This window comes from Chiloscyllium plagiosum, unplaced genomic scaffold, assembly GCF_037043375.1.
Source record: "Chiloscyllium plagiosum isolate Xiang-an unplaced genomic scaffold, Cpla_swu_hap1 HiC_scaffold_23, whole genome shotgun sequence".
Classification (NCBI taxonomy): domain Eukaryota; kingdom Metazoa; phylum Chordata; class Chondrichthyes; order Orectolobiformes; family Hemiscylliidae; genus Chiloscyllium; species Chiloscyllium plagiosum.
In genome coordinates this window covers 39,428,879-39,453,874 of record NW_028270161.1, presented here as the reverse complement: position 1 = coordinate 39,453,874, position 24,996 = coordinate 39,428,879, and the positions used below count along the sequence as shown (strand labels likewise).

At 40.6% G+C, this 24,996-nt stretch overlaps 1 protein-coding gene across 1 annotated transcript in view; it reads left to right on the top strand.

Annotated features, from left to right (window-relative positions):
- The window catches only part of rad51ap1 (RAD51 associated protein 1), a 63,715-nt gene that overhangs the window by 35,922 nt on the left and 2,797 nt on the right, over positions 1-24,996 (top strand). Inside the window, exons 6-7 of the mRNA XM_087999545.1 lie at positions 21,045-21,194; positions 22,813-22,947. Coding sequence (XP_087855671.1) covers positions 21,045-21,194; positions 22,813-22,947 — 285 coding nt within the window. The remainder of the gene's footprint in view (positions 1-21,044; positions 21,195-22,812; positions 22,948-24,996) is intronic.

The window sequence follows — 24,996 nt, the reverse complement described above, 5'->3', positions numbered from 1 at the left end:
CTTAAATATGAATATTTTTGAACCTGTTCCCAATATGGGACATGTGCAGTTATACCATTTGTTGCATTAATGTGGAGCAGTTTCAGGTATGCATCAACGTTAGAAGTATTGCATGCATGATGTCCAGATTTTACTCAAAATATAACACATGATAGTGCATTCATCTGCCATTTTGTCCACTGTATAAGTAACGTACATAACCTCTAACTATTGAAACAATTGAATGATAAGAAAGTGAGTTTTGAGAAGAATTGTAGCTCAGGTTGAGGTTCTGGTTGTAGGTTTGCTCGCTGAGCTGGAAGGTTCGTTTTCACACATTTCGTCACCATACTAGGTAATATCTTCAGTGAGCCTCCGAATGAAGCACTGGTGGTGTAGTCTACTTTCTATTTATGTGTTTGAGTTTCCTAGGGTTGGTGATGTCATTTCCTGTGGTAACATCATTTCCTATGGTGATGTCATTTCCTGTTTTTTTTTCTCAGAGGGTGGTAAATGGGATCTAAGTCAATGTGTTTGTTGATAGAGTTCCAGTTGGAATGCCATGCTTATAGGAATTCTCGTGATTTTCTTTGTTTGGCTTGTCCTACGATGCTGCTGGAAATGTGTTGCTGGAAAAGCGCAGCAGGTCAGGCAGCATCTAGGGAACAGGAGAATCGACGTTTCGGGCATAAGCCCTTCTTCAGGCTCATTCCTGAAGAAGGGCTAATGCCCGAAACGTCGATTCTCCTGTTCCCTAGATGCTGCCTGACCTGCTGCGCTTTTCCAGCAACACATTTCCAGCTCTGATCTCCAGCATCTGCAGACCTCACTTTGTCCTAGGATGGATGTGTTGTCTCAGTCAAAGTGGTGTTCCTCCTCATCCGTATGTAAGGATACTAGTGAGAGTGGGTCATGTCATTTTGTGGCTAGTTTTCTGCCTTTTGTCCAATGTAGTGTTTGTTACAGTTCATTGTAAAACCTACATCCAGAATGATAAGAGAGTCTACATATGGTACAGATTGAAGGAAACTTCCATTTATTTATTTTATTGCACATTTTCTTCCAGCTTCCTTTCCTGAAAACATTGAATCTTGTATTGGTGCAGTCCTATGATAGCTGGGTATTCCCACTTCCTTGCCCAAATGTTCATTCTTTGTGAAAACCTCAAGAATAAATGTTGGCACTTTGCAGCAGAGATTTCAAAGCAATCAAGAATAGAAACAAATGCTGATTTTCTCTTTCCCATCAGTGAGCTAAAGTGAATCACTATGTCACTGTAGGCAGGCCCAGCTGAAAGCAGAGTATAGGTGCTCTGTAGCACCAACTGCTCTCTCTCCCCGATGTCATCAACTCCAAAGCAAATGCCCAATTGAGAAATTGCCTCCCTTTTCAGATGGATCTAAATGATTCATTTATATTTTTCTTTTAAAGTAGGGAGTCAGGAGTGACCAGGCAATGATTCAATTATTTTCCACATCACCGAAGTATATTTACTGGACAGGCATCTTGTTGCTGTTTGTGGAGCCTCACTGCTGCCTAGTCTGGTGACAACCATTTTGGGATATTCACTCATTTGGTTTAAAAAACATTTTGGGATATTCTGACATGAAAACTGCTAGATAAATGTAAAATTTTGTTTCTTAAACCTGATACAACTTGGAAATATAATGAAAGGAAAAGGAATGTTTATATGGGAAAATTCATAATGTTTGAATTATTTAAAGTGCAGCTACGTAGATTAAAATGATTGCTAACTTACACAAGATTTTGCCAACTGACCAGAAATTAGGTGAATGAATAGTTAACAATCAATGATTAAAAAAGTAATGTTGTCCAGGACATTGAAAATAGTTGTCAGATCTTTAAAAACAGAAAGAATCTTAGTTTAACAGGACATCCAAAGGGTGAATGCTTTAATAATGCAGCACTCCTTTGATACACTACATGCACAGGTCCTAAAGTGGTGCTGAAAGCCACAACCTTCTGATGCTATAGGAATTTCTGATTGTTACAGTTGAGTTACACTCTCGGTTTTGTTTTCCCATGCTTCCAAATGCAAATGAAGCATAAGCATTGTGGTCATTTTATTCACCTTATAGTTAAACTCTATGTAATTCATTTGGTCCATTCCACTTACCATGGATTAGAATTCCATCAGTTTTCCAGAGCAATTCAAAGTAAATTGTGCAGAAGATTGCGGAATTTCATGTGCAAGTCATGTTCAGCACAGCTGAAGTTTGTGAGAATAATTTCATACTAGTTAAAAGGCACTGTCCTGGAGTCTGCTGTGTTCACAACACTGGTCATGCCCCAAAATGAATTTATCACCGTGGCTAATTGTGCTTTTTGTGGGCTTTTAAAACCTATTAAAATTAGGCAGCATTCCTTCATTACTGTATAAAAGCATGTGCTTCAATTGATAAACTTGAATTTTCAGGCTCAAGGACTCTGACAGGCAACTTTTAATATTTAAAAAATATCAAATTTACTAACAAACTGACTACACCAGTGAAACTAACAAATGGTTCGCTTTCGATTTAGAGTCATTTTAATTATTCAAGGTTTGTGTAAAGATTTGTAGCTTGGTTGCCAGTTGGGTAGTTGTGGGTATGTTGACTGAGCTGAGAAGTTGATTTGCAGACGTTCCATCCCCTGTCTAGGTGACAAAGACTATATAGGACAAACAGGTAGACAACTAGCAATCCGCATTCATGAACACCAACTAACCACTAAACACCGCGACCAGCTGTCCCTAGTAGTCATGCACACAGATCACAAGGACCACAAATTTGACTGGGACAACACTACTATAATAGGACAAGCTAAACAGAGAACAGCCAGAGAATTTCTAGAAGCATGGCACTCATCCATGGGATCCATCAATAAACACATTGACCAAGACCTGATATACCAACCACTACAACGAACAACTGGAACCGGCAATTGAAAGCAACAGGAACGGAACCAAATAAATTCTAGAAGACACAGTACAGCGATGTTTCACAGGAGGTTTCAAAGCACTGAAGATGTCACCTAGACAGGGGACGAAACGTCTGCAAATCAATTTCCCAGCTTGGTGAACATACTCACAACTACGGCATCAGTTTAATTATTTCAAAGCAAGTTTCTCAAACAGGTGTATTATTAAAATACTAATTTTTCATGATAAATCAATTTCAACTTTACTAATGAAACTATATTAGGTGACCACTTTTTTAATATAGCAAGTAATAGTTTTCACTGTAAAGGAGATTATATTTTCAAATGCTGCCTGCAGTGTTAAGAACTATTTTAAGACGGTGATTATGCAAATGAGTTTGAGATCAGGAGCTTGAACCCGAACATTGTTTTGAAAAATTAGCACAATTTGTGCAAAAATTGCAGATTCTGGCTAAAAATGAAACTCTTTCCCAATCTTTAGGCTTCCATTGGACCTTAAACAACCCATATGTGGCCCTCTCTAGCCTTCTGGTCTCTGTGTTATCTAGCTGGATTCATCTGTTGTAATCCAGTTTTCTTCCTGATAACCAACTTAAGCTCCTGCCAGCTAATTGCAATTCCTTGCTTGTATTTGTGCTTATGCAAGAATTAAAATACTTTTCACCTGAGCTATTCTCTGCAATATGTCCAGAGTTTATCAGATTCTAGTTCACACAATCTTGTAAAATAGCAGGCAAAGATGTTGTCTATCTAAACTGGTTAGCCTTCAAAGCCAAGGTTGTAATAATAAACAATATCAAACCAACCAAATTATCTTGTCATAAACACACACCGTATCTGCATTTTCATTTTCTAGACTTCTTTTTCCTAATCTTAAAAGAAATTCACACACACACACACACACATATATATATATATATATATATATATATTACATCTCCAAAAAGCAAGGTACTTCCCAACCAAATAATTATTTTTGAAGTTCAGCTGTATAGGCAAATGGAACAAATCATTTGCAGACACAATTGCCCACAAAGACCAAGTGCAATTACATAGTTTATCGACAGTATTTTAAAAATTTTAGTTGAGGGAAGAATGTTGGTCAGTACATTAGAGCTCTACTTTTAGTCTTCTGACAGATTTCATATCTGAATAGAGCGGGAATGTAATGCCCTAATTTAAATGTTTCATCTTAAAGATATGGTACACATTCAGCATTGCATTGATAGATTCTGAAAATTAGTTGATTCGCAATCTTCTAAAGGTGACATTGTTGCTACTGACTCAAGATATCACCTGAACAAATAACAGTACTAAACTTAGAAGCAGTTAAAGATTAGTTTGTTATACTTGATAATTCTAGAGGTAACTTCCAATGTAGATTACCGAAACATTCATTTGGGAAATTTACTGGGATGGTCAAGGTGAATACTTTATTACAGGCTTTGAAACCATATATTTAGTTGATAAGAGATAAAGTAAAGATTTCCTAGAAAAAAGTAATCTGTATTCTTGAAACTTTGTGTAGCACAAGTATTTAACAAAGACTGTTAAATTCACTGATCTGGTATCTTCTTTTACATATTAGAAGATTATCCATTTTCAACTGGGGCGTGGGTTTATATTCACCCCAGGCTGAGGGATGAATGTTTTCTTTGTAATTTTGTTCTGAATATACTATGTGAAAGTGAACTTCAGATACTTTAAAACCAATCTGTTGTGATTGTGAAATGTAACTATCCACAATTTGGAACTGACTTAATAGCTCTCACCTAGAAAAATCATTGACTTGGTGTAAGATGCAGGTAGAAAAAAACTACTGTGATTTAGAAATAAAGATGATTTTCTAAAGTTTATTTTAGGACAGAAAGAATGATCCTTTGTCTTGTTTTGCTAATGCTACCTGAACTAAAAAGTTAATATAGTAAAATAAAACAACAGAAGTGTTTCTGTTCCTTGCACTGATCCCTTTCACCTTGATCAACGCTGATGTTTAAAAAAATGGAATTTAAATAGGAAATCATTTTAATATCAATCTACTGCCTAATTATCTTAGTGATTGCAATACTAGTGATTTTAATCAGGGAAAGCTTGCAATAACTGTATTCTTCACGAATAGCTCTTTAGAGAATAAGACATAGGAGTGGAAGGCCATTTGGCCCATCAATCCATTCCGCCACTTAATCATGGCTGATGGGCATTTCAACTCCACTTACCCGCACTCTCCCCGTAACCCTTAATTCCTTGTGAGAGCAAGAATTTACTATTCTCTGCCTTGAAGACACTTAATGTCCCAGCCTCCACTGCGTTCCATGGCAATGAATTCCACAGGCCCACCACTGTCTGACTGAAGAAATGTCTCCTCATTTCCGTTCTAAATTGATCCCCTCTAATTCTAAGGCTGTGCACCTGGGTCCTAGTCTCGCTGCCTAATGGAAATAACTTCCCAACGTCCACCCTTTCTAAACCATGCATTATCTTATAAGTTTCTATTAGATCTTCCCTCAACCTTCTAAACTCTAATGAATACAATCTTAGGATCCTCAGCCATTCATCATATGTTAGGCCCACCATTCCAGGCATCATCCATGTGAATCTCTGCTGACACGCTCCAGTGCCAGTATGTCCTTCCTGAGGTGTGGGGCTCAAAATAGGGCCTAACTAGAGCTTTATAAAGTCTCAGAAGCCCATTGCTATATTGATTTTCAAACCTTTTGAGATAAATCACAACATTACATTTGCTTTCTTAATCACGGACTCAATCTTTAGAGAATCCTGGACTAGCACTCCCAGATCCTGTTGTACTTTGGCTTTATGAATTTTCTCACTGTTTAGAAAATAGTCCATGCCTGTATTCCTTTTTTCCAAAGTGCAAGGCCCTGCATTTGCTCACGTTGAATTTCCTCAGCAATTTCCTGGACCACTCTCCTAAACTGTCTAAATCTTTCCTCAGCCTCCCCACCTCCTCAGAACTACCTGTTTGTCTGCCTAACTTTGTATCATTGGCGAACTTCGCCAGAATGCCCCCAGTTCCTTCATCCAGATCAAGTGAACAGCTGCGGCCCTAACACTGAACCCTGCAGGACACCACATGTCACCAGACAAACCTATTAACAAATATATATCTCACCTGCTTATGACTGTTATGTTTAACTGAAAGTTAGAAGCATTAAATGAACCATATAGTTGCAAGTTATTGTTAACTCTACATAACAGAGACAGATTTCAACAGACTCCAAAAAAAAACCACTTTATGTATAAATTCTGTGAGAAGTTTTGCTGCTGGTATTCTGTGTGGACATTTTGATTAGGCGGTAAAATACTGAGTTCCAGCTACAAAGCTTAAATACTCGTTCCATTAAAAAATGAAGTTCTGGCTTAAACACTGGCAAAACTTTCAGACACAGTCTTATCAAGAGAGTGGACTAGCATAATATAGCATATACTTGTATTACACTGAGTCCAGACGTAGTAGATCGATTATTTCTCCAAATCATGGAGGAAGAATTGCAGGAACCACATTTTCAATTAACATGGTATGTATTCAAAACTGGCATGAAGAAGTTTGTAATAGGCTGGATCTCGTCAATGTATAGTCATGGCTCATCCACCAGCATCAGCATAAATAGATGAGAATATCTTTGATCTAAAAAAATTGTTGTCCCTAGCTATATGAACCAAATGGAGTAATCAGGCTCACCATCGAGTCTCAGGCTCACCATGTGTAAGTTGCGTCTTGCTTTACTTAAAAACAGTTATGGAGAAAATGAGAACTGCAGATGCTTGAAATCAGAGTCTAAAAGTGTGGTGCTGGAAAAGCACAGCCGATGAGGCAGCATCCGAGGAGCAGGTGAGTCAACCTTTCGAGCATAAGCTCTTCATCATGAATGTGGGGGATCCCAAGGGGGCTGAGAGGTAAATGGGAGGAGGGTGGGGCTGTAAGGAAGGTAGCTAGGATAGCGATAGGTGGATGAGGTGGGGGGGTGATGGTAATAGGTCGGAGTGGAGAGTGGAGCGGATAGGTGGTGAGTAAGATAATAGAACAGTTCAAGAGGGCGGAGCTGAGTTAGAGGGTTGGATCTGGGATGAGGTGAGGAGAGAAGAGATAAGGAAACTGTTGAAATCGACATTGATTCTGTGTGGAGAATGATGCATTGTATCCAGAGGTTGGTGGGGTGGAAGGTGAGGACTGGGGGAGGGGGGGGCTGTCCATGTTGCATTTAGAGGGGTGGGCTTTCAAGGGCGGTGCGGGAAGTGGAAGAGATGCGCTAGAGGGCATGTTGACCACATGGGAGGGGAAATTGTGGTCCTTTAAGTAGGAGGCCATCTGGTATGTGCTGGAGTGGAATTCGTCCTCCTGGGGAGACAGGACGCCAGCTTGCAGAAGTTTCAGAGAACATCTCTGGGATACATGCACTGAACAACTCCACTGCCCTGTCGCTGATCACTTCAACTCCCCCTCCCATTCTGCCAAGGACATGCAAGTCCTGGTCCTTTTCTACTGCCAAATCCTAGCCATTGGATGACTGGAGGAAGAACACCTCATCTTCCACCTTGGGACCCTGTAACCACACAGAATCAATGTCGATTTCACCAGTTTCCTCGTCTCCTCTCCCCCCACCTTACCTCAGATTCAATCCTGCAACCCGGCACCGCCCTCTTGAACTGTCCTACCTGTTAATCTTCCTTCCTACCTATCTGCTCCTCCTCCACTCCGACCTGTTGCCATCATTCCCCACCTTCATCCAACTATTGCATTCCTATATACCTTCCCGTCCCTCCCCCCCCCCCCCCCCCCCCCCCCCAGCCACACCCCGTCCCATTTATCTCTCAGCCTGCTTGGGGACCCCCATATTCCTGATGAAGAGCTTATGGTCGAAACATCAACTCTCCTGCGCCTCAGATGCTGCCTGACTGGCTTAAAAACAGTTATCACTGTAGAGATTTTTAGGATTAACAAAAGTCTATTGGAAGTTAAAAATTACCAAACCAAATACTTGATGCACTATTCAACTGAATAGATAACTGGCTGGATTAAGAATAAGTTGCAGGGGTAAAAATACATGCTGTATTTTCCATTCCATTAAATTTAATATGAGACGAGACAGATGACAAGTAGCTGAACCACTACTAACATTTTTGTGCCCAGATTGAAATTTGAATTTTATTCCCAGTAGAAACAGTGTAAGTTGTGATATGGAATAAAAATAGCTGAAGAACTATATTATTCTTTTTCCCAGCAGATTGGTCATGTTACTGGCATCTACCGATAGTTTCATTCATTTTTGTTTTACAATTTATGTTTTCTCTGGAGATATATAAAATATGCTGAAGTGGTATTTTATTTATAATGGCAACATAAATTTTGAAGCCTAGCCTTTTTTTGCATATATGCTGCACCGGAGCAATTCATATCATGTGTGAATTTATTTATTTGACACTAAAGGATCATGTATAAATTTTGTTATGAATATATTGCTTCTATAAATGACTTTATGCTACACTTAAGTTCTTGGATTACCTCCTCACTGTGCCTGCTACAGGACCACCCAAACAGATTGTGCTGACCATAAATTCAAATTGGGTCAAAGACAAGCAGAAGTTTTCCTTGTGTGTGGACTGCATGGCTGAAGACTTCTTGCACTGCCAGTTAAATGATGGTTCAAATGGATTCAATGATAACTCTCAAAAAGAAATTGGATGAATACTTGAGGTGTAAAAAAGTGCTAAGGAGAAAGAGCAGGATTGAACTAATTGGATCACACTTCAAAGAGAAGTCACAGGTCCAGTGATATGAATGGACTCTTCTGTGCTACGCATTCTAAAACTGGTTTTCACTTGCTGAGTTGGACTCCTATCAGCACCAAAATAGTTAATTGAATTCAGCAAGAATCTTAGAAATCTAGTATACTTGTGCCAGCTCTAGCTCTTCAACTGCTATTATCTACTCTAATCCTATTTTCCTATCTTTTATCTGCATCCTTTACATTTTTCTTTAAATGTTCAGACCAATTTCTTCTTTAAATCATTACGGACAAATTCAATATCCACTTGTGGTAAAGTTTTCAATTTTCTACTAATATTTGAACTCAATTCTTGTAATATGCTATTTTGTGGACAGTCCATGTCTATGAATCCATATTGATGAATTGACTCCTTTCTGTCTTAAACCCTTCCATTATTTTGAATAGCGACAGTAGATCCCGCTTTCTGTGCCGAAGTGAGAAAAAAAGCCCAAATGCTGAGCTTAACTTTGTGGGTTTTGCAACATATTTTATTACAATCAATTCTCAAAGAAACTAACTAATTTTTAAATATTCAAAGATTTTTTTTTATTTATCTATCAGCCAATTCACTCAACTCACATCTCTTGGAACCATTTACCAGCTAGTCCTGCCTAGCTTGTTGCCCCTGCTGGCACATTACTCAATCCTGCTAAGATGAGGTTACTCCTGCTCATTGTCCTTATCCTTCTCCTCAGAAGACTGCTGTTCTTCTCTCAATGTTTCAGTGCCCATCCCATACCCTCTTTCCCTAATCCAGATGTGCAAGCACAGTGTGCAAGGAATATGCAGCACACTCCACCTGAACGGTACTGTACTACAAGAACCCTCTCAGACCAATCCAAGAATTGTTGTGAATCTTTGAAATTCTTTACCCTAGAGAATTGAGGATACTCACTTGTTGAGTGCATCAAAGTTGTGAGTGATAGATTTTCAAAAATTCTTTGGGTACCAAGGGATGTGGGGATCAGGTGGGAAAAGTGAAGGTGAGGTTGACAATCCGCCATCATTTTATTAAATAATAGAGCAGCTTGAGGAGCCATTTGGCTTACTACGCCTCTCATTACTCATGTTCTTGTATCCTTTAACTAAACCTTTTCCTTTAGGGTATGAAAAATAGAATCATAGAGATGTACATTGTGGAAACAGATCCTTCGGTCCAACTCATCCATGCCCACCAGATATCCTAACGTAATCTAGTCCCATTTACCAGCATTTGACCTATAATCCCTCTAAACCCTTCCTCTTCATATACCCATCCAGTTGCCTTTTAAGTGTTGTAATTGCACCAGCCTCCACCCCATTCTCTGGCACCTTATTCTTTTCATGCACCATCCTTTGCATGAAAATGTTTGCCCTAGGTCCCTTTTATATCGTTACCCTCTAACCTTAAACCTATGCCTTCTAGTTTTGGACTCCCCTACCCTGGGGAAAGGTCCTTGGCTAATCAACCTAGACATGCACCTCCTGATTTTATAAACCTCAATAAGGTCATTCCTCAGCCTCCGATGCTCCAGGGAAAATAGCCCCAGCCTTTAAGCCTCTCCCTACAGCTCAAATCCTCCAGTCCTGGCAACATCCAGGTAAATCTTTTCTGAACCCATTCAAGTTGAATGCAGTATTCCAAAAGTGGCCTAACCAATGTTCTGGACAACCGCAACATGATATCCCAACTCCTATACTCAATGCACTGACCAATAAAGGCAAGCATATCAAATGCTGCCTTCAGTACACTGTCTGCCTGTGACTCCACCCTCAAGTAACTATGAACCTGCACCCCAAGGTCTCTTTGATCAGCGACACTCCTCAGGACTCTACCTTTAATTGTATACATCCTGCACTGATTTGCATTACTAAAAGGCAACACCTCACATTTATCTAAGTTAAATTCCACCTGCCACTCCTCAGCCATTCGACCCATCTGATCCCTTTGTACTTTGCCTTTCTAAATACATGTAAATCCTGTCCCTCAGAATCCCTGCTAATAACTTGTCCACTACTGATGTCAGGCTCACCAGTCTATAGTTCCCTTGCTTTTCCTTACCATCTTTCTTAAATAATGGCACTAAATTAGCAACTCTCCAGTCTTTCAGCACCTCACCTGTTGCGATCGATGATACAAATATCACAGCAAGGGTCCCAGAAATCACTTCCCTAGCTTCCCACAAATTTCTAGGATACATTTGGAACATGGAACAGCAGACCTTTCACCATAACTCTTTTATATGACGTTAGTCTTGTTGCCTTTTGGCATATGACAAGACCATGTGATGTGACAACGCAGTGTGTGTGTACCATAAGCTTTATCTAAACGAATAAACTGTTTCAGAAAACTGTGTGGGCAGCATAACAGCTGCAAATTTTATAGCATCCAGATTTGTGGTCTGGAAATATTCAAACAGGAAATAGCCATGCAAGAATAAATTGAATTTTAGAACACACTTAAAGCAATTTGGCATGGCTTTCTTTACGGCTTTTTATTTCCAGAAATTGTATCCTTCACAGTCTAGCAGTATTGTGACATTCTCTGGGCAGCATTATATGGTTAAGGTGGACTGTTCAATCAGATTATAAGACAGTCTTGCAGCCCCAGCAGTACCAAAGTACAATAGTGGGTGCTGCCAAAACCGCAAGTAGCCCCAGGATGAAAGCCCCAGTAGATGAAGTTTGGACCTAGGTAAATCAGGCCAATTGGACAAGGAGAGTTTGAGTTCTTGGGCAAGGCAGGGTAAAGTAATGGGCCGAAAGTGCAAGGATGGAGGAAGGAAAAGGGAGGGACAAAGAGTATCTCTAAAGATAGTATCCATTTTTCTTCCTCCCCTTTTAAAAACTTTTCTTAATACTTGAGCTGCCCACTCCACTCCTGCTTGCTTGTGCATGTCAACTGTTTTATGATGTAGCATAATATTGGGGTCAATTGACCATGTTAAATTATTATTTATTTAAATATTATAAATATGACAGGCTGCTGGTTTTGGCAGTACTCAGTCCCCTGTATAATGTGGATCAGCTTGGGAATGAGTGGCAAGGTCATGGGCTAGCTACCTGACCTATTTTGTGTGTCACTGCACTGAAAACATGTCCTATATAAATGTTTTTACATCATGGTGTTGACATTTACAAAATTGCATTGAAAACGTAAATTTCAGTTTTTCTTTATCTGAAAGTTATTGTTGGAACTTCTACTGCTATACACAAATAATTTGAACATGATAGGAAGGTAATGACATTTACTGAAAATATCAACTTAGTGTCACGACCAACCCAGGAAAATACACTAAACTACCGGAAATCAGAGGGAGGATCGATTGTGGGGGATGTCACATTAAGAGAATAAGCAGAAGGTGTACTTGAACCGTGAAGTAGCATGTGACCAGAATTCAGTAGCATGAGTGTAGCTGTTTCTGAGTGAAGGTGGTTATTGAATCACTAAAGTAGATCCATTCATTGAGTTATTCTGTACATTTATTTATTGTAGTCGTCAAATAAATTAAATGTACCTATATTTGATCATTCCTTCAGTGATTGGTGATTGACAATTGTTTGGAGCACAGTCTCTCTGCGTAAACACACACATGATCTGTGTACTGCAGCTTGATAACAAAGTTGAGATGATCTAGGTTCTTGAATTTGAATAATTTCCTACTTGTACTGTGGAGCATCCCCACTTCAGAGGGGATGTTCATGAAGGTGGGATGAATGTTGTGGTAAGTAAGTTGGAGAAGAGTATTGGTGCTTAGTCTCCACTAGTGGCCTATTGATTTCTAGCTGTCAGATAGACTTTTCAACCTCACAATGAACTGGGTTATGATGAGATAGTGGGGGATAATATGTTTTAGGATATGATTTGAGTAGACTGAAGTTGAGAACCAGGCTTCAGTTAAGGTTGACTGGGTCTTAGTTGAGGAATTCCACAAAGTGCTCCACCCTATGAGTGCTGACTGCCTGTTTGTCTTTGATCTATGTCATTCTGTTTTTAACTCTACGTGAGATGGATTCTGGTTGCTTGGACTGCAGATAATTTTTGCTGTATTGAAGAATCCATGCAAATTATGGCTGTTGCTGAATTTTCTGTGCTCTTTCCGTCCATCATCTGTTCGCGAAGTTATAGTTTTGTTGTTGAACCTTTTGCCTTCATTTGTTGTAGATTTGATTTCCTTCCCTTGAAATTTGGTGAAGGCTCCAGGTTAGTTACACTTGTATTTTAGTTGGTTTGGGATCTCCTAGTTGTTCTTCTCGTACCCCTGGTAAGAAACCAGTATTATCTTTACTGGTGTTGATTATGATGATTTGAAGGGCATTCTGGATATTCCATGCTTCCTGCTTGGTAGCATGGTCAGGTTTACTATGAAGTACTGAGTGAGTCAGTTTTCTTCGCAAAATTGTTAAGTATATGAACATTTACTTTCTTGCAGCTGCTTTTCTGCTACTTCTGCCATTTGTTTTAGCCAGGCTGATGGAAGTAGTAGACCAAATGAGGCAATGGTTGCTCCAATACTTAACAGCTCCTGTCAAAATGTGAATGATTGAACATCCTGAGGTCCCTTACTTGGATCATGATATAGTCAAACAGATGTCCATATCTGAAGCGAGTGTGTTGCCATGGATTTTAGATTTGCCTTTGATGAAATAGTGTGTCTCGTTTGACCAGACAATGTTGTCAGCATTACCATTAGTGCAAATTTGTATTGAGGCTTGGCATTGGAGTGAAGATGTTGGTTATGGGATGAGAAGGTTTTTCTGGAAAGCATTAAAAGAATTAAGTATGTAGATAACCAGGGCATGGAAGAGGGTTTCACCAGCTGGTAGACTGGGATGTAGTAGAGATGGACCATGTAATGGAGGTGGAAGAAGTTGGTCTTTGTGATTGAGAGAGAATGTAGTTCCTTTCATAATTAAAGTTAATTTTGAATCCTATGTGTTTTTGTCCATAATACAATACAATGTGTCTGACAGATTGGGTTGTATCACTCTATTTCTTCTTTTAGCTACTCCAGCAGCAGCTACATTTATTTTTCATTGATGTATACTGAAAACTTGCATTGATGTTGAGATTTTTATAAAGAGAATTTTAAAAACCTGATAATTATTTAAAATGCTTGTGGTAAGTTTTGAAAGCTTTTGCAAATGATCACTAATGAAAAGTTGACAAGTGTGTTTCTTAGAGAATGGATTGGCAGAAATTGGCACTCATAATTGGGCAAGACTTAAAATGTGATCTCTTGACAGAGGTGGTCCATATTAATAAAATTGTTGAGCTGATCAAAATTCTGAAAGATTTATTTTCTTTTACACTATTGACCCAATTATAAGATCTTCTGAATCAATTTGAATTGGATATGCCATGGTTTTTCAGAGTCAAGATTACAGTGGTGCTGGAAAAGCACAGCAAGTCAGGCAGCATCCGAGGAACAGGAAAAATCGACGTTTTGGGCAAAAACCCTTCATCAGGAATTCATATTTAACTGACCAAACTGGACTTTTTCATTTTGGACTGTAATTTTTCATCCTAACCTACCTGGCATGCCAAACACTTGTCAAGATCAGCTCTTGAGTACAACTGCCAGAATTGTGGCACATTGGGTATAGGAGTGGAAAATGTTACATATTTTCAATTTTTTAATATCCCAGCCTTTAGGAATCACCTAAAGAGCTCCTGTGCAGTAGTTTGAGATGTTAATAAAGCAGTCTTGAAATTTGTACAAGGTTACAAATTGAAGGAAGTGTCTGCAACCATCTGATAATGGGAAGGCTTTGTCAAGAGCTAATTGGACTGAATGTTTTTGAATTTGAGCTTTTGAACCAAAATGTTGTCCATCCTGAATTGGATAATGTGTGCCACCCTCTGTAACACAATGTATGGGTCCATCTGTTTACATGGTAATTGTGAAACAGTAAGTGATAAAAGAAGATAAGTAAGAGGTTTGGGTGGGGGTTGTGGGGGTGAGGAGGTGAAGTTGGTTGCTGGAGACTAGAAATGTTGAAATTAATTGTTTAAAAAAATGTCTTTATTTTATTAGCCCATATTTGACCCATGCTCTCAGCTGTAAGAACACCACACTTGGGCCTTCATTTCTGGAGTAAAGAAGGGAAAATCAGTACAACCTCTTATTCTTTGCCTACTGCTGGAAATTACATATGTGGAATGACAGGATAGATTTAGACACCCTGTGAGATCAAATCCCTTACTAACCAAATTTGTAAACAAAAGATTGACTTTTGTGCAAGTTGTTATCCATTGTGTATCTCTGTTGCAAGTCAGATCTTTCAGAAGCGATAAGGCAAAAATGTTAAAGTATGTTTTGTATTATAAATTGAAAAACAGTCATTTGTTAAATGTATTTACTGTCGAGTAACCAGGATACAATTGTTCAGTGATGTCTACTGATAAGTTTGCTTTCTTAAAAACTGTAATCTGATTGTGGTAGTTCAAAATCTAGACCTTGAATTTTAAAGTTAAAAGATTTTATTCTCCTTGTAATTGATCAAATTTACATCTCATAAACTTGCAATTAAATATTTTGAAAATAGCAAGCTTTCTTGTTGGAAACTTCATAACTTCTGTAAGGAATGATTCTATTCAATTGGATTGCCTATGCTACACACATTTTGGGATAATTCCTAGGACTCAAGTGTGAATGTAGAGATTCAGCGGTGTCAGTACCTGAGATTTGTATTGAAAATACATTAGCTGTGAATGTTTAGTGATTTATTTTCCATTTCTGAAAATACTGAGAAATGGTAGCTCCTTGTGTCTCACGTTAGAGAGTAAAATACCTGCTTGGATATCACAAGCTTTTAATGACTTCAGGATGTCCCCTAGTCCTTTACAGTCAATGAAATACTTTGGGGTGTGTCTCTGCGGTAGGAATCATGGCAACCGATTTGTACATGTAGAGCCCTCAGAACAGCAATGAAGTTTCTGCTTTGTTTTGGAGATGTTGCTCAAGATTGTGGTGCACATGAGAACAATCCGACTGTTCTTTGACAAGTACCAAGTGTTCAAAATGTTAGTTTAAAATTCCATCCAAAACATGCAGCTCTCACAATGCAGCACTTCCTCAATTCTTCCCAAAATGTCCTGATTTCTTTTGGATTGATTGTGTTTCTTGGAGAATGGATTGGCAGAAATTGGCACTCTTAATTGGGCAAGATTTGCCCAATCATTTCACTGAGGTGAGAAATTTGCCTCTGAACAAAGCTGTTCTTGATAACAGGTATCAGAAATGAATGATAATGGTCAGTTGGGGGCAGCATCAAAAGCAAATATTGTACTGTGTTGGGTCCATTTTCTAGCAAGGATTGCTGGAAAGCATTTGGAAATCCTGACAGTTTTACCTTCTCATGCCCGCTAGTTTATCTAAGATCTGCAATTCTCTCCTTAAACGTGCCTGTGTCTAATTCAATTATCACATTTTAAAATACTTCTCAAAATAATGACCCCTTTCATCAAGCTTTGTTAATAAGAATCCAGAAGAAGTATATTCCTGTCAGGGTGAAAGGGAAGGCTGGTAGGTATAGGGAATGCTGGATGACTAAAGAAATTGAGGGTTTGGTTAAGAAAAAGAAGGAAGCATATGTCAGGTATAGACAGGATAGATTGAGTGAATCCTTAGAAGAGGGAAATCAGGAGGGCAAAACGGGGACATGAGATAGCTTTGGCAAATAGAAGTAAGGAGAATCCAAAGGGTTTTTACAGATATATTAAGGACAAAAGGGTAACTAAGGAGAGAATAGGGCCCCTCAAAGACTTCTTTAACCAAGACTCTCGCTCACCCTCTGACGACCCCTTCTCCCGCCTCCAACACACCCCATCCACCTGGACACCCCGTGCTGGCCTCCTACCTGCCCTCGACCTCTTCATAGCCAACTGCCGCCGCGATATTAACCGCCACCTGAACTCCCCCACCCCTCTCACCCACTCCAACCTCTCACCCTCGGAACGCGCAGCCCTCCACTCACTCCGTTGCAACCCCAACCTCACTATCAAACCAGCAGACAAGGGAGGCGCGGTAGTAGTTTGGCGCACCGACCTCTACACCGCTGAGGCCAAACGCCAGCTCGCAGATACCTCCTCCTACTGCCCCCTTGACCATGACCCCACCCCCCACCACCAAACCATCATCTCCCAGACCGTCCATAACCTCATCACCTCGGGGGATCTCCCATCCACCGCCTCCAACCTCATAGTCCCACAACCCCGCACCTCCCGCTTCTACCTCCTGCCCAAAATCCACAAACCTGACTGCCCCGGCCGACCCATTGTCTCCGCCTGCTCCTGCCCCACCGAACTCATCTCCGCATACCTTGACACCGTCCTGTCCCCCTTAGTCCAAGAACTCCCCACCTACGTTCGGGACACCACCCATGCCCTCCACCTGCTCCATGATTTTCGCTTCCCCGGTCCCCAACGCCTTATTTTCACCATGGACATCCAGTCCCTGTACACCTCCATCCCCCATCACGAAGGACTCAAAGCCCTCCGCTTCTTTCTTTCCCGCCGTACCGACCAGTACCCTTCCACTGACACCCTCCTTCGACTGACTGAACTGGTCCTCACCCTGAACAACTTCTCTTTCCAATCCTCCCACTTCCTCCAAACGAAAGGAGTAGCCATGGGCACCCGCATGGGCCCCAGCTATGCCTGCCTCTTCGTAGGATATGTGGAACAATCCATCTTCCGCAACTACACTGGCCCCACCCCCCACCTTTTCCTCCGCTACATCGATGACTGTATCGGCGCCGCCTCGTGCTCCCACGAGGAGGTTGAACAGTTCATCCACTTCACCAACACCTTCCACCCCGACCTCAAATTCTCCTGGACAGTCTCAGATTCCTCCCTCCCCTTCCTCGACCTTTCTATTTCTATCTCAGGCGACCGAATCAACACAGACATCTACTACAAACCGACCGACTCCCACAGCTACCTGGACTCCACTTCCTCCCATCCTGCCCCCTGAAAAAAGGCCATCCCATTCTCCCAATTCCTTCGACTCCGCCGCATCTGCTCCCAGGAGGACCAGTTCCAAAAACGCACAACCCAGATGGCCTCCTTCTTCAAGGACCGCAATTTCCCCCCCGACGTGGTCGACGATGCCCTCCACCGCATCTCTTCCACTTCCCGCTCCTCCGCCCTTGAGCCCCGCCCCTCCAACCGCCACCAGGACAGAACCCCACTGGTCCTCACCTACCACCCCACCAATCTCCATGTACAGCGCATCATCCGCCGTCATTTCCGCTACCTCCAAACGGACCCCACCACCCAGGATATATTTCCCTCCCCTCCCCTATCAGCATTCCGTAAAGACCACTCCCTCCGTGACTCCCTCGTCAGATCCACACCCCCCACCAACCCAACCTCCACTCCCGGCACCTTCCCCTGCAACCGCAGGAGGTGCAAGACTTGCGCCCACACCTCCCCCCTCACCTCCCTCCAAGGCCCCAAAGGAAACTTCCATATCCGCCACAGATTCACCTGCACCTCCACACACATCATCTATTGCATCCTCTGCACCCGATGTGGCCTCCTCTATATTGGGGAGACTGCCCGGCTACTTGCGGAGCGTTTCAGAGAACACCTCTGGGACACCCGGACCAACCAACCCAACCACCCTGTAGCTCAACATTTCAATTCCCCCTCCCACTCCACCAAGGATATGCATGTCTTTGGACTCCTCCATCGTCAGACCACAACAAAACGACGGTTGGAGGAAAAACGCCTCATCTTCCGCCTAGGAACCCTCCAACCACAAGGGATGAACTCGGATTTCACCAGTTTCCTCATTTCCCCTCCCCCCGCCCTGTCTCAGTCAAATCCATCGAATTCAGCACCGCCTTCCTAACCTGCAATCTTCTTCCCGACCTCTCCGCCCCCACCCCAGTCTGACCTTTCACCCTCACCTTGACCTCTTTCCACCTATCACATTTCCGACGCCCCTCCCCCAAATCCCTCCTCCCTACCTTTTATCTTAGCCTGCTGGACAAACTTTCCTCATTCCTGAAGAAGGGCTTATGCCCGAAACGTCGATTCTCCTGTTCCCTGGATGCTGCCTGACCTGCTGCGCTTTTCCAGCAACACATTTCCACCCCTCAAAGATCAGCAAGGTGGCCTTTGTGTGGAGCCACAGAAAATGGGGGAGATACTAAATGAATATTTTGCATCAGTATTTACTGTGGAAAAGGATATGGAAGATATAAACTGTAGGGAAATAGATGGTGACATCTTGCAAAATGTCGATTACAGAGGAGGAAGTGCTGGATGTCTTGAAACGATTAAAGGTGGATAAATCCCCAGGACCTGATCGGGTGTACCCGAGAACTCTGTGGGAAGCTAGAGAAGTGATTGCTGGGCCTCTTGCTGAGATATTTGTATTATCGATAGTCACAGGTGAGGTGCCGGAAGACTGGAGGTTGGCAAATGTGGTGCCACTGTTTAAGAAGGGCGGTAAAGACAAGGTAGGGAACTATAGACCGGTGAGCCTGACCTTGGAGGTGGGCAAGTTGTTGGAGGGAATCCTGAGGGACAGGATGTACATGTATTTGGAAAGGCAAGGACTGATTGGGGATAGTTAAAATGGCTTTGTGCGTGGGAAATCATGTCTCACAAACTTGATTGAGTTTTTTGAAGAAGTAACAAAGAGGATTGATGAGGGCAGAGCAGTAGATGTGATCTATATGGACTTCAGTAGGGCGTTCGACAAGGTTCCCCGTGGGAGACTGATTAGCAAGGTTAGATCTCATGGAATAAAGGGAGAACTAGCCATTTGGATACAGAACTGGCTCAAAGGTAGAAGACTGAGGGTGGTGGTGGAGAGTTGTTTTTCAGACTGGAGGTCTGTGACCAGTGGAGTGCCACAAGGATCGGTGCTGGGTCCTCTACTTTTTGTCATTTACATAAATGATTTGGATGCGAGCATAAGAGGTACAATTAGTAAGTTTGCAGATGACACCAAAATTTGAGGTGTAGTGGATAGCGAAGAGGGTTACTTCAGATTACAACAGGATCTGGACCAGCTGGGCCAATGGGCTCAGAAGTGGCAAATGGAGTTTAATTCAGATAAATGCAAGGTGCTGCATTTTGGGAAAGCAAATCTTAGCAGGACTTATACACTTAATGGTAAGGTCCTAGGGAGTGTTGCTGAACAAAGAGACCTTGGAGTGCAGGTTCATAGCTCCTTGAAAGTGGAGTCGCAGGTAGATAGGATAGTGAAGAAGGCGTTTGGTATGCTTTCCTTTATTGGTCAGAGTACTGAGTACAGGAGTTGTAGGGAGGTCATGTTGCGGCTGCACAGGACATTGGTTTGGCCACTGTTGGAATATTGCATGCAATTCTGGTCTCCTTCCTATTGGAAAGATGTTGTGAAACTTGAAAGGGTTCAGAAAAGATTTACAAGGATGTTGCCAGGGTTGGAGGATTTGAGCCATAGGGAGAGGCTGAACAGGCTGGGGCTGTTTTCTCTGGAGCGTTGGAGGCTGAGGGGTGACCTTATAGAGGTTTACAAAATTATGAGGGGCATGGATAGGATAAATAGACAAAGTCTTTTCCCTGGGATTGGGGATTCCAGAACTAGAGGGCATAGGTTTAGGGGGAGAGGGGAAAGATATAAAAGAGACCTAAGGGGCAACCTTTTCACACAGGGGGTGGTACGTTATGGAATGAGCTGCCAGGGGATGTGGTGGAGGCTGGTACAATTGCAACATTTAAGAGGCATTTGGATGGGTATATGAATAGGAAGGGTTTGGAGGGATATGGGCCAGGTGCTGGCAGGTGGGACTAGATTGGGTTGGGATATCTGGTCGGCATGGACAGGTTGGACCGAAGGGTCTGTTTCCATGCTGTACACCTCTATGACTCTATGACTCTAAATGCAGAAAGGGTGTGGATAGATATGTGGTCAATGCATTTCATTTCTGGCAAATTTAAGGGAAAATGAACTTGAGGTATGATTCAAAACCTATATTCACTGGAGTAAAGTAACAGAGAGATTTAAAAGTGGTAATACAGAGACCTTTAAATGTAAGATTTAATACAAAAAGATAAGTGGAAGAAGAAATGATGGAATGCATTGACTTGGCTTCAGTAGTCATGTTGAAAAGGGAATTAGGTAAACATTTGACAAAATGGTAAAGCACATGATGAAAGAGCAGGGAACTAAGGTTAGAACAGACCATTCTGATGTACAGAAACAATATATCAAATGACCTCATTCTCAACTAAAATGTCATGTGTTAATAGTATGCGAAAAGGTTGAGAATAAAACTGGAACAATTAAGTATTATTTTGGGAATTTGCTTTTTTGGTTGTGTTTCATATCTGGATTTTCAACTGCATTTGTTTTGCAGCTGAAGAATCAGAAAGCAGCGAAAATAGTACAGATGAGGATGAGGAATTTACTTTTAAAAATATATCAAATAAAAAGAAGAAAAAGGATAAAATTAAAACACAAAGCAAAAAGGAGAAAAAATCTTCAAAACTCAACAACATTCCTACAGGTAGGTTCTACTGACCACTGCAAATAATTGTGTTTAACAAAACTTGTGCTGTAAATTATAGAGCAAGGTCATTGTGAATTCTGTAATGCAGTTAACAGTGGAATGATTATGGAATATTTGTATATCAGCAATAATTAACAGGCTTCCAGCATGAAGTGCAACATTCTTCTTGAAGCTCTCATATATATCCCATTTATTTGTAGCACTCTGTTTAATTGATTCAATGACATTTAGCAAAAATGAAGCAAAGTTTATTTGTTAAAAGTCAATTTCTTTTAAAAAAAAATTCAGACTTGATGTATTAGTTTCCTGTCAAAACTATTGAGATTTTAAAAACTCTTCACTTCTAACTGAAACAATTGAATTATGTTTTAGGGTTAAGTAAAATCATATTTATTTAAAAAAAGCAAATTTGTTGAAAAACTTATTGCAAAGTTAATAGTTTAGAAGTTAGCAATAAATCCTTAAAAACTGCATCCTGATATTTGGAACTACAGAAGTACAATTGGGCGGCACGGTGGCACAGTGGTTAGCACTGCTGCCTCACAGCGCCAGAGACCTGGGTTCAATTCCCGACTCAGGCGACTGACTGTGTGGAGTTTGCACATTCTCCCCGCGTCTGTGTGGGTGTCTTCCAGGTGCTCCGGTTTCCTCCCACAGTCCAAAAATGTGCAGGTTAGGTGAATTGGCTAAATTGCCCGTAGTGTTAGGTGTAGGGGAATGGGTCTGGGTGGGTGCGCTTCGGCGGGTCGGTGTGGACTTGTTGGGCCGAAGGGCCTGTTTCCACACTGTAAGTAATCTAATCTAATCTAAAATAAATCCCACATTTATTCTGATTCTAGAGTGTGCCACTTATGCTATTTGGGCCAAAGAAGACCATGTATTCAATTAGTTCATTCCATCTCAGCTATATTTGTAATTAAGTGCAAATTACTGAGTTAAGTAATGGCTAAAAGTATAGATAAAAGGACGCTGGTATAACCACAATTAAAAGGGATAATTTGGCAGATTTCTTCAAACATATTTTATGTATGTTATTTGTTGCATTTAAATATTTGAGCACATTTAAGGACTAGGGAACAAATTGTAAACCTGCTGAATAAAAGTAAATCTCTGAATGTGTTAGAAAACTTGTCGGATTTGATGTCTTCCAAAGTACTCCCAAGAAAAGTCATATGATCTTGATTTAGAAGTCCTAGTGAGATGCAAAATACTTTACAAATAAGAAGTAAGGATGCTTAAAGACAAATGGTAGATTTAAGAGTATAAAAGAAAGCTTGAAAGGAAACTCCTTGATTGTTGAGAAATGTGTACTGGAGAAGAGAGGACTAATTTGAATTTTTAACATCTATTCTTCTAAGTCCATCTCTCTTATTAGAGTTTTGACATACTGCAACAAAGTGGTTTGGATCAAGTTCACTTTTGCTGCTCTTCTACGTAGCGTTACCAAATTCAGTCAAGTCATTGTAGGTATATTCTGAATGGACCAGCTACTACTATAAACTGACAGAAAGTAACAGTTTTTAGTGCTGTTTTATGCACTTCTGTGATCTAATCATAAAATTTCAAAGGATAACGACAAAAGGGAACAATGGAACTTATAATATTTTAACATTAGCTCCTGTAGCTGCAGCTCCAGTAAAAAGCACGCCTTTATTATTGGAAGAGATGCCAGCTTCTCCACCACCTTCTAAATCATTACACAAGTCAAACCTTTCCACTGGAATGAAAAAACCAAAGTGGACTCCACCAGGTATGTGTCTGTTATCCAATAAACAGATTTTACTTTCTAAATTACATCACGAAACACATGTTTAATGAGAACAATTTTGAATCCATTTAACTTTAACTTTTATTTAAGATTTCAATCACTTTGACAGCCTCAAGGGAAATAAGTAATGTTAAGAATTTTCAAATGAAAACATTGACTCCCAATCAAAAATTCAAAATTGGTGAAATTAGAATAATTCCATACAATTAACCTTTATTTTAATATTGCAATGATGAGAATAATTTAATTTCCAACAGATTAATAGAATGGTTACAGGGTAGAATGAGGCCATTTTGTCCTGTCATGTCCATGTCATGTCTCTGCATTGGCAACTCTGTTAGCCCCACTCACCTACCATTTCCCTACAACCTGCAAAATTTTTCTGCTCTGATGTTGTCTAATTTCCTTTATAAGGTCACAATGGGTTCTGCCTCCACTACACTTTCAGGTAGTACCTTCTAGCTCCAAACTACAAGGTGCACAAAACATTTTCCTCATCCATTTTCTTTTGCCAGTCGTCTTAAATTGGTGTCTTCTTCATCAAAACCTTTTGCCATGCAAACACAATACCCAGTTTCTCCTCATCTGCTGTCTAAACCTGTCATAATTAGAATACCTCTATCAAACTGCTTCCCAACTTTCTCGAAATAAACAGCTGGAGCTTCTCCATTTTATCCACGTAACTTAAACTCCTTTTCCTGAGAATTATTCTTATGAGCTTTTTCTGTTACTTTCCAATGCTTTCACTTTAACTTTTTATAAAACTTATGAGGACACAGATAAGGAACCAAGAACTAGACCACTTCGCCTCCTCAAGTTGGATCTGCCATTAAGCAAAGTCATGACTGATTCGATCAATATACATTCTCACCTACCACCATTTTATTTTTACCCCTGACTTATCAAGAATCTATCCACCTCTGTTTTTAAAATATTCAAGAACTCTGCTTCCATGGCCTTTTGAGGAAGAGAGTTGAAAGACTTGCCAGTCTGTGTGAGAAAAAAATTCTCCTCATATCTGTCTTAAATGGGTGACCCCTTATATTTAAAAGATGGCTTATGATTCTAGATACTCTCACAAGCAGAAATATCCTTGTTACATGTACCCTGTCAAGACTCCTCAGGATCTTGTATGTTTCAGTCAACTCTTTGCTTACTCACCTAAGCTCCAGAAGATATAAATCTAGCCTGTCCTTCCTTTTCTCACAAGACATTTCAGCAATTAATCTAGTTAACCTTTTCTGAACTGCTTCCAATGTATTTACAACTGTCCTAAATAAAAAGATCAATACTATATGTAGTAATCCACATATGGCCTCACCAGTGCCTGAAGCATAACCTCCCTGCTCTTGTATTCAGTTCTCCTTGCAACAACATTCTATTAGCTTTCCTGATTCCTAGCTGTACCTGCATACTAACATTTTGTGATTCATTCACTAGGACACAGATTCCTTTGCATCTCAGAGCTCTGCAATCTCTCACTATTTTGATATTCTGCTTTTTATTGTTCATGCTGAAATGAACAATTTTACGTTCTACCACATTTTATTCAATGTGCCAGATCTTTGCTCACTCATTTTACTTATTTATATTCCTTTGTATTTCCTTTTACCCTCTTCACAACTGAATTTCCTACCTGTCTTTGTGTCATCATCAAATGTATCAACCCTACCTTTTGTTCCCTCATTCATATCATTTCTATAAATTGTAAAATATTGAGTTCCCAGCACTGACGCCTTGTAGCATAGCGCTCATTAATCTTGCTAACAGGTAAATGACTCATTTATGACTACTTTCTGTTTCCTGTTAACTTGCCAAACTTCTATCCATGCCAATATTATTACCCCGACATCATTATCTTTTATTTATTCAGAATAACCTTTAATGTGGCACTTTATCCAATGAATTCTGGAAATCCAAATATAGTGCATTTACTGGTTCTGCATGATCCACAGCATGTTACTTCCTCAAACAACTGCAATAACCTCAACATGTTGGACAATTGCAAAACTTCATGCTCCTGTCCTCCTT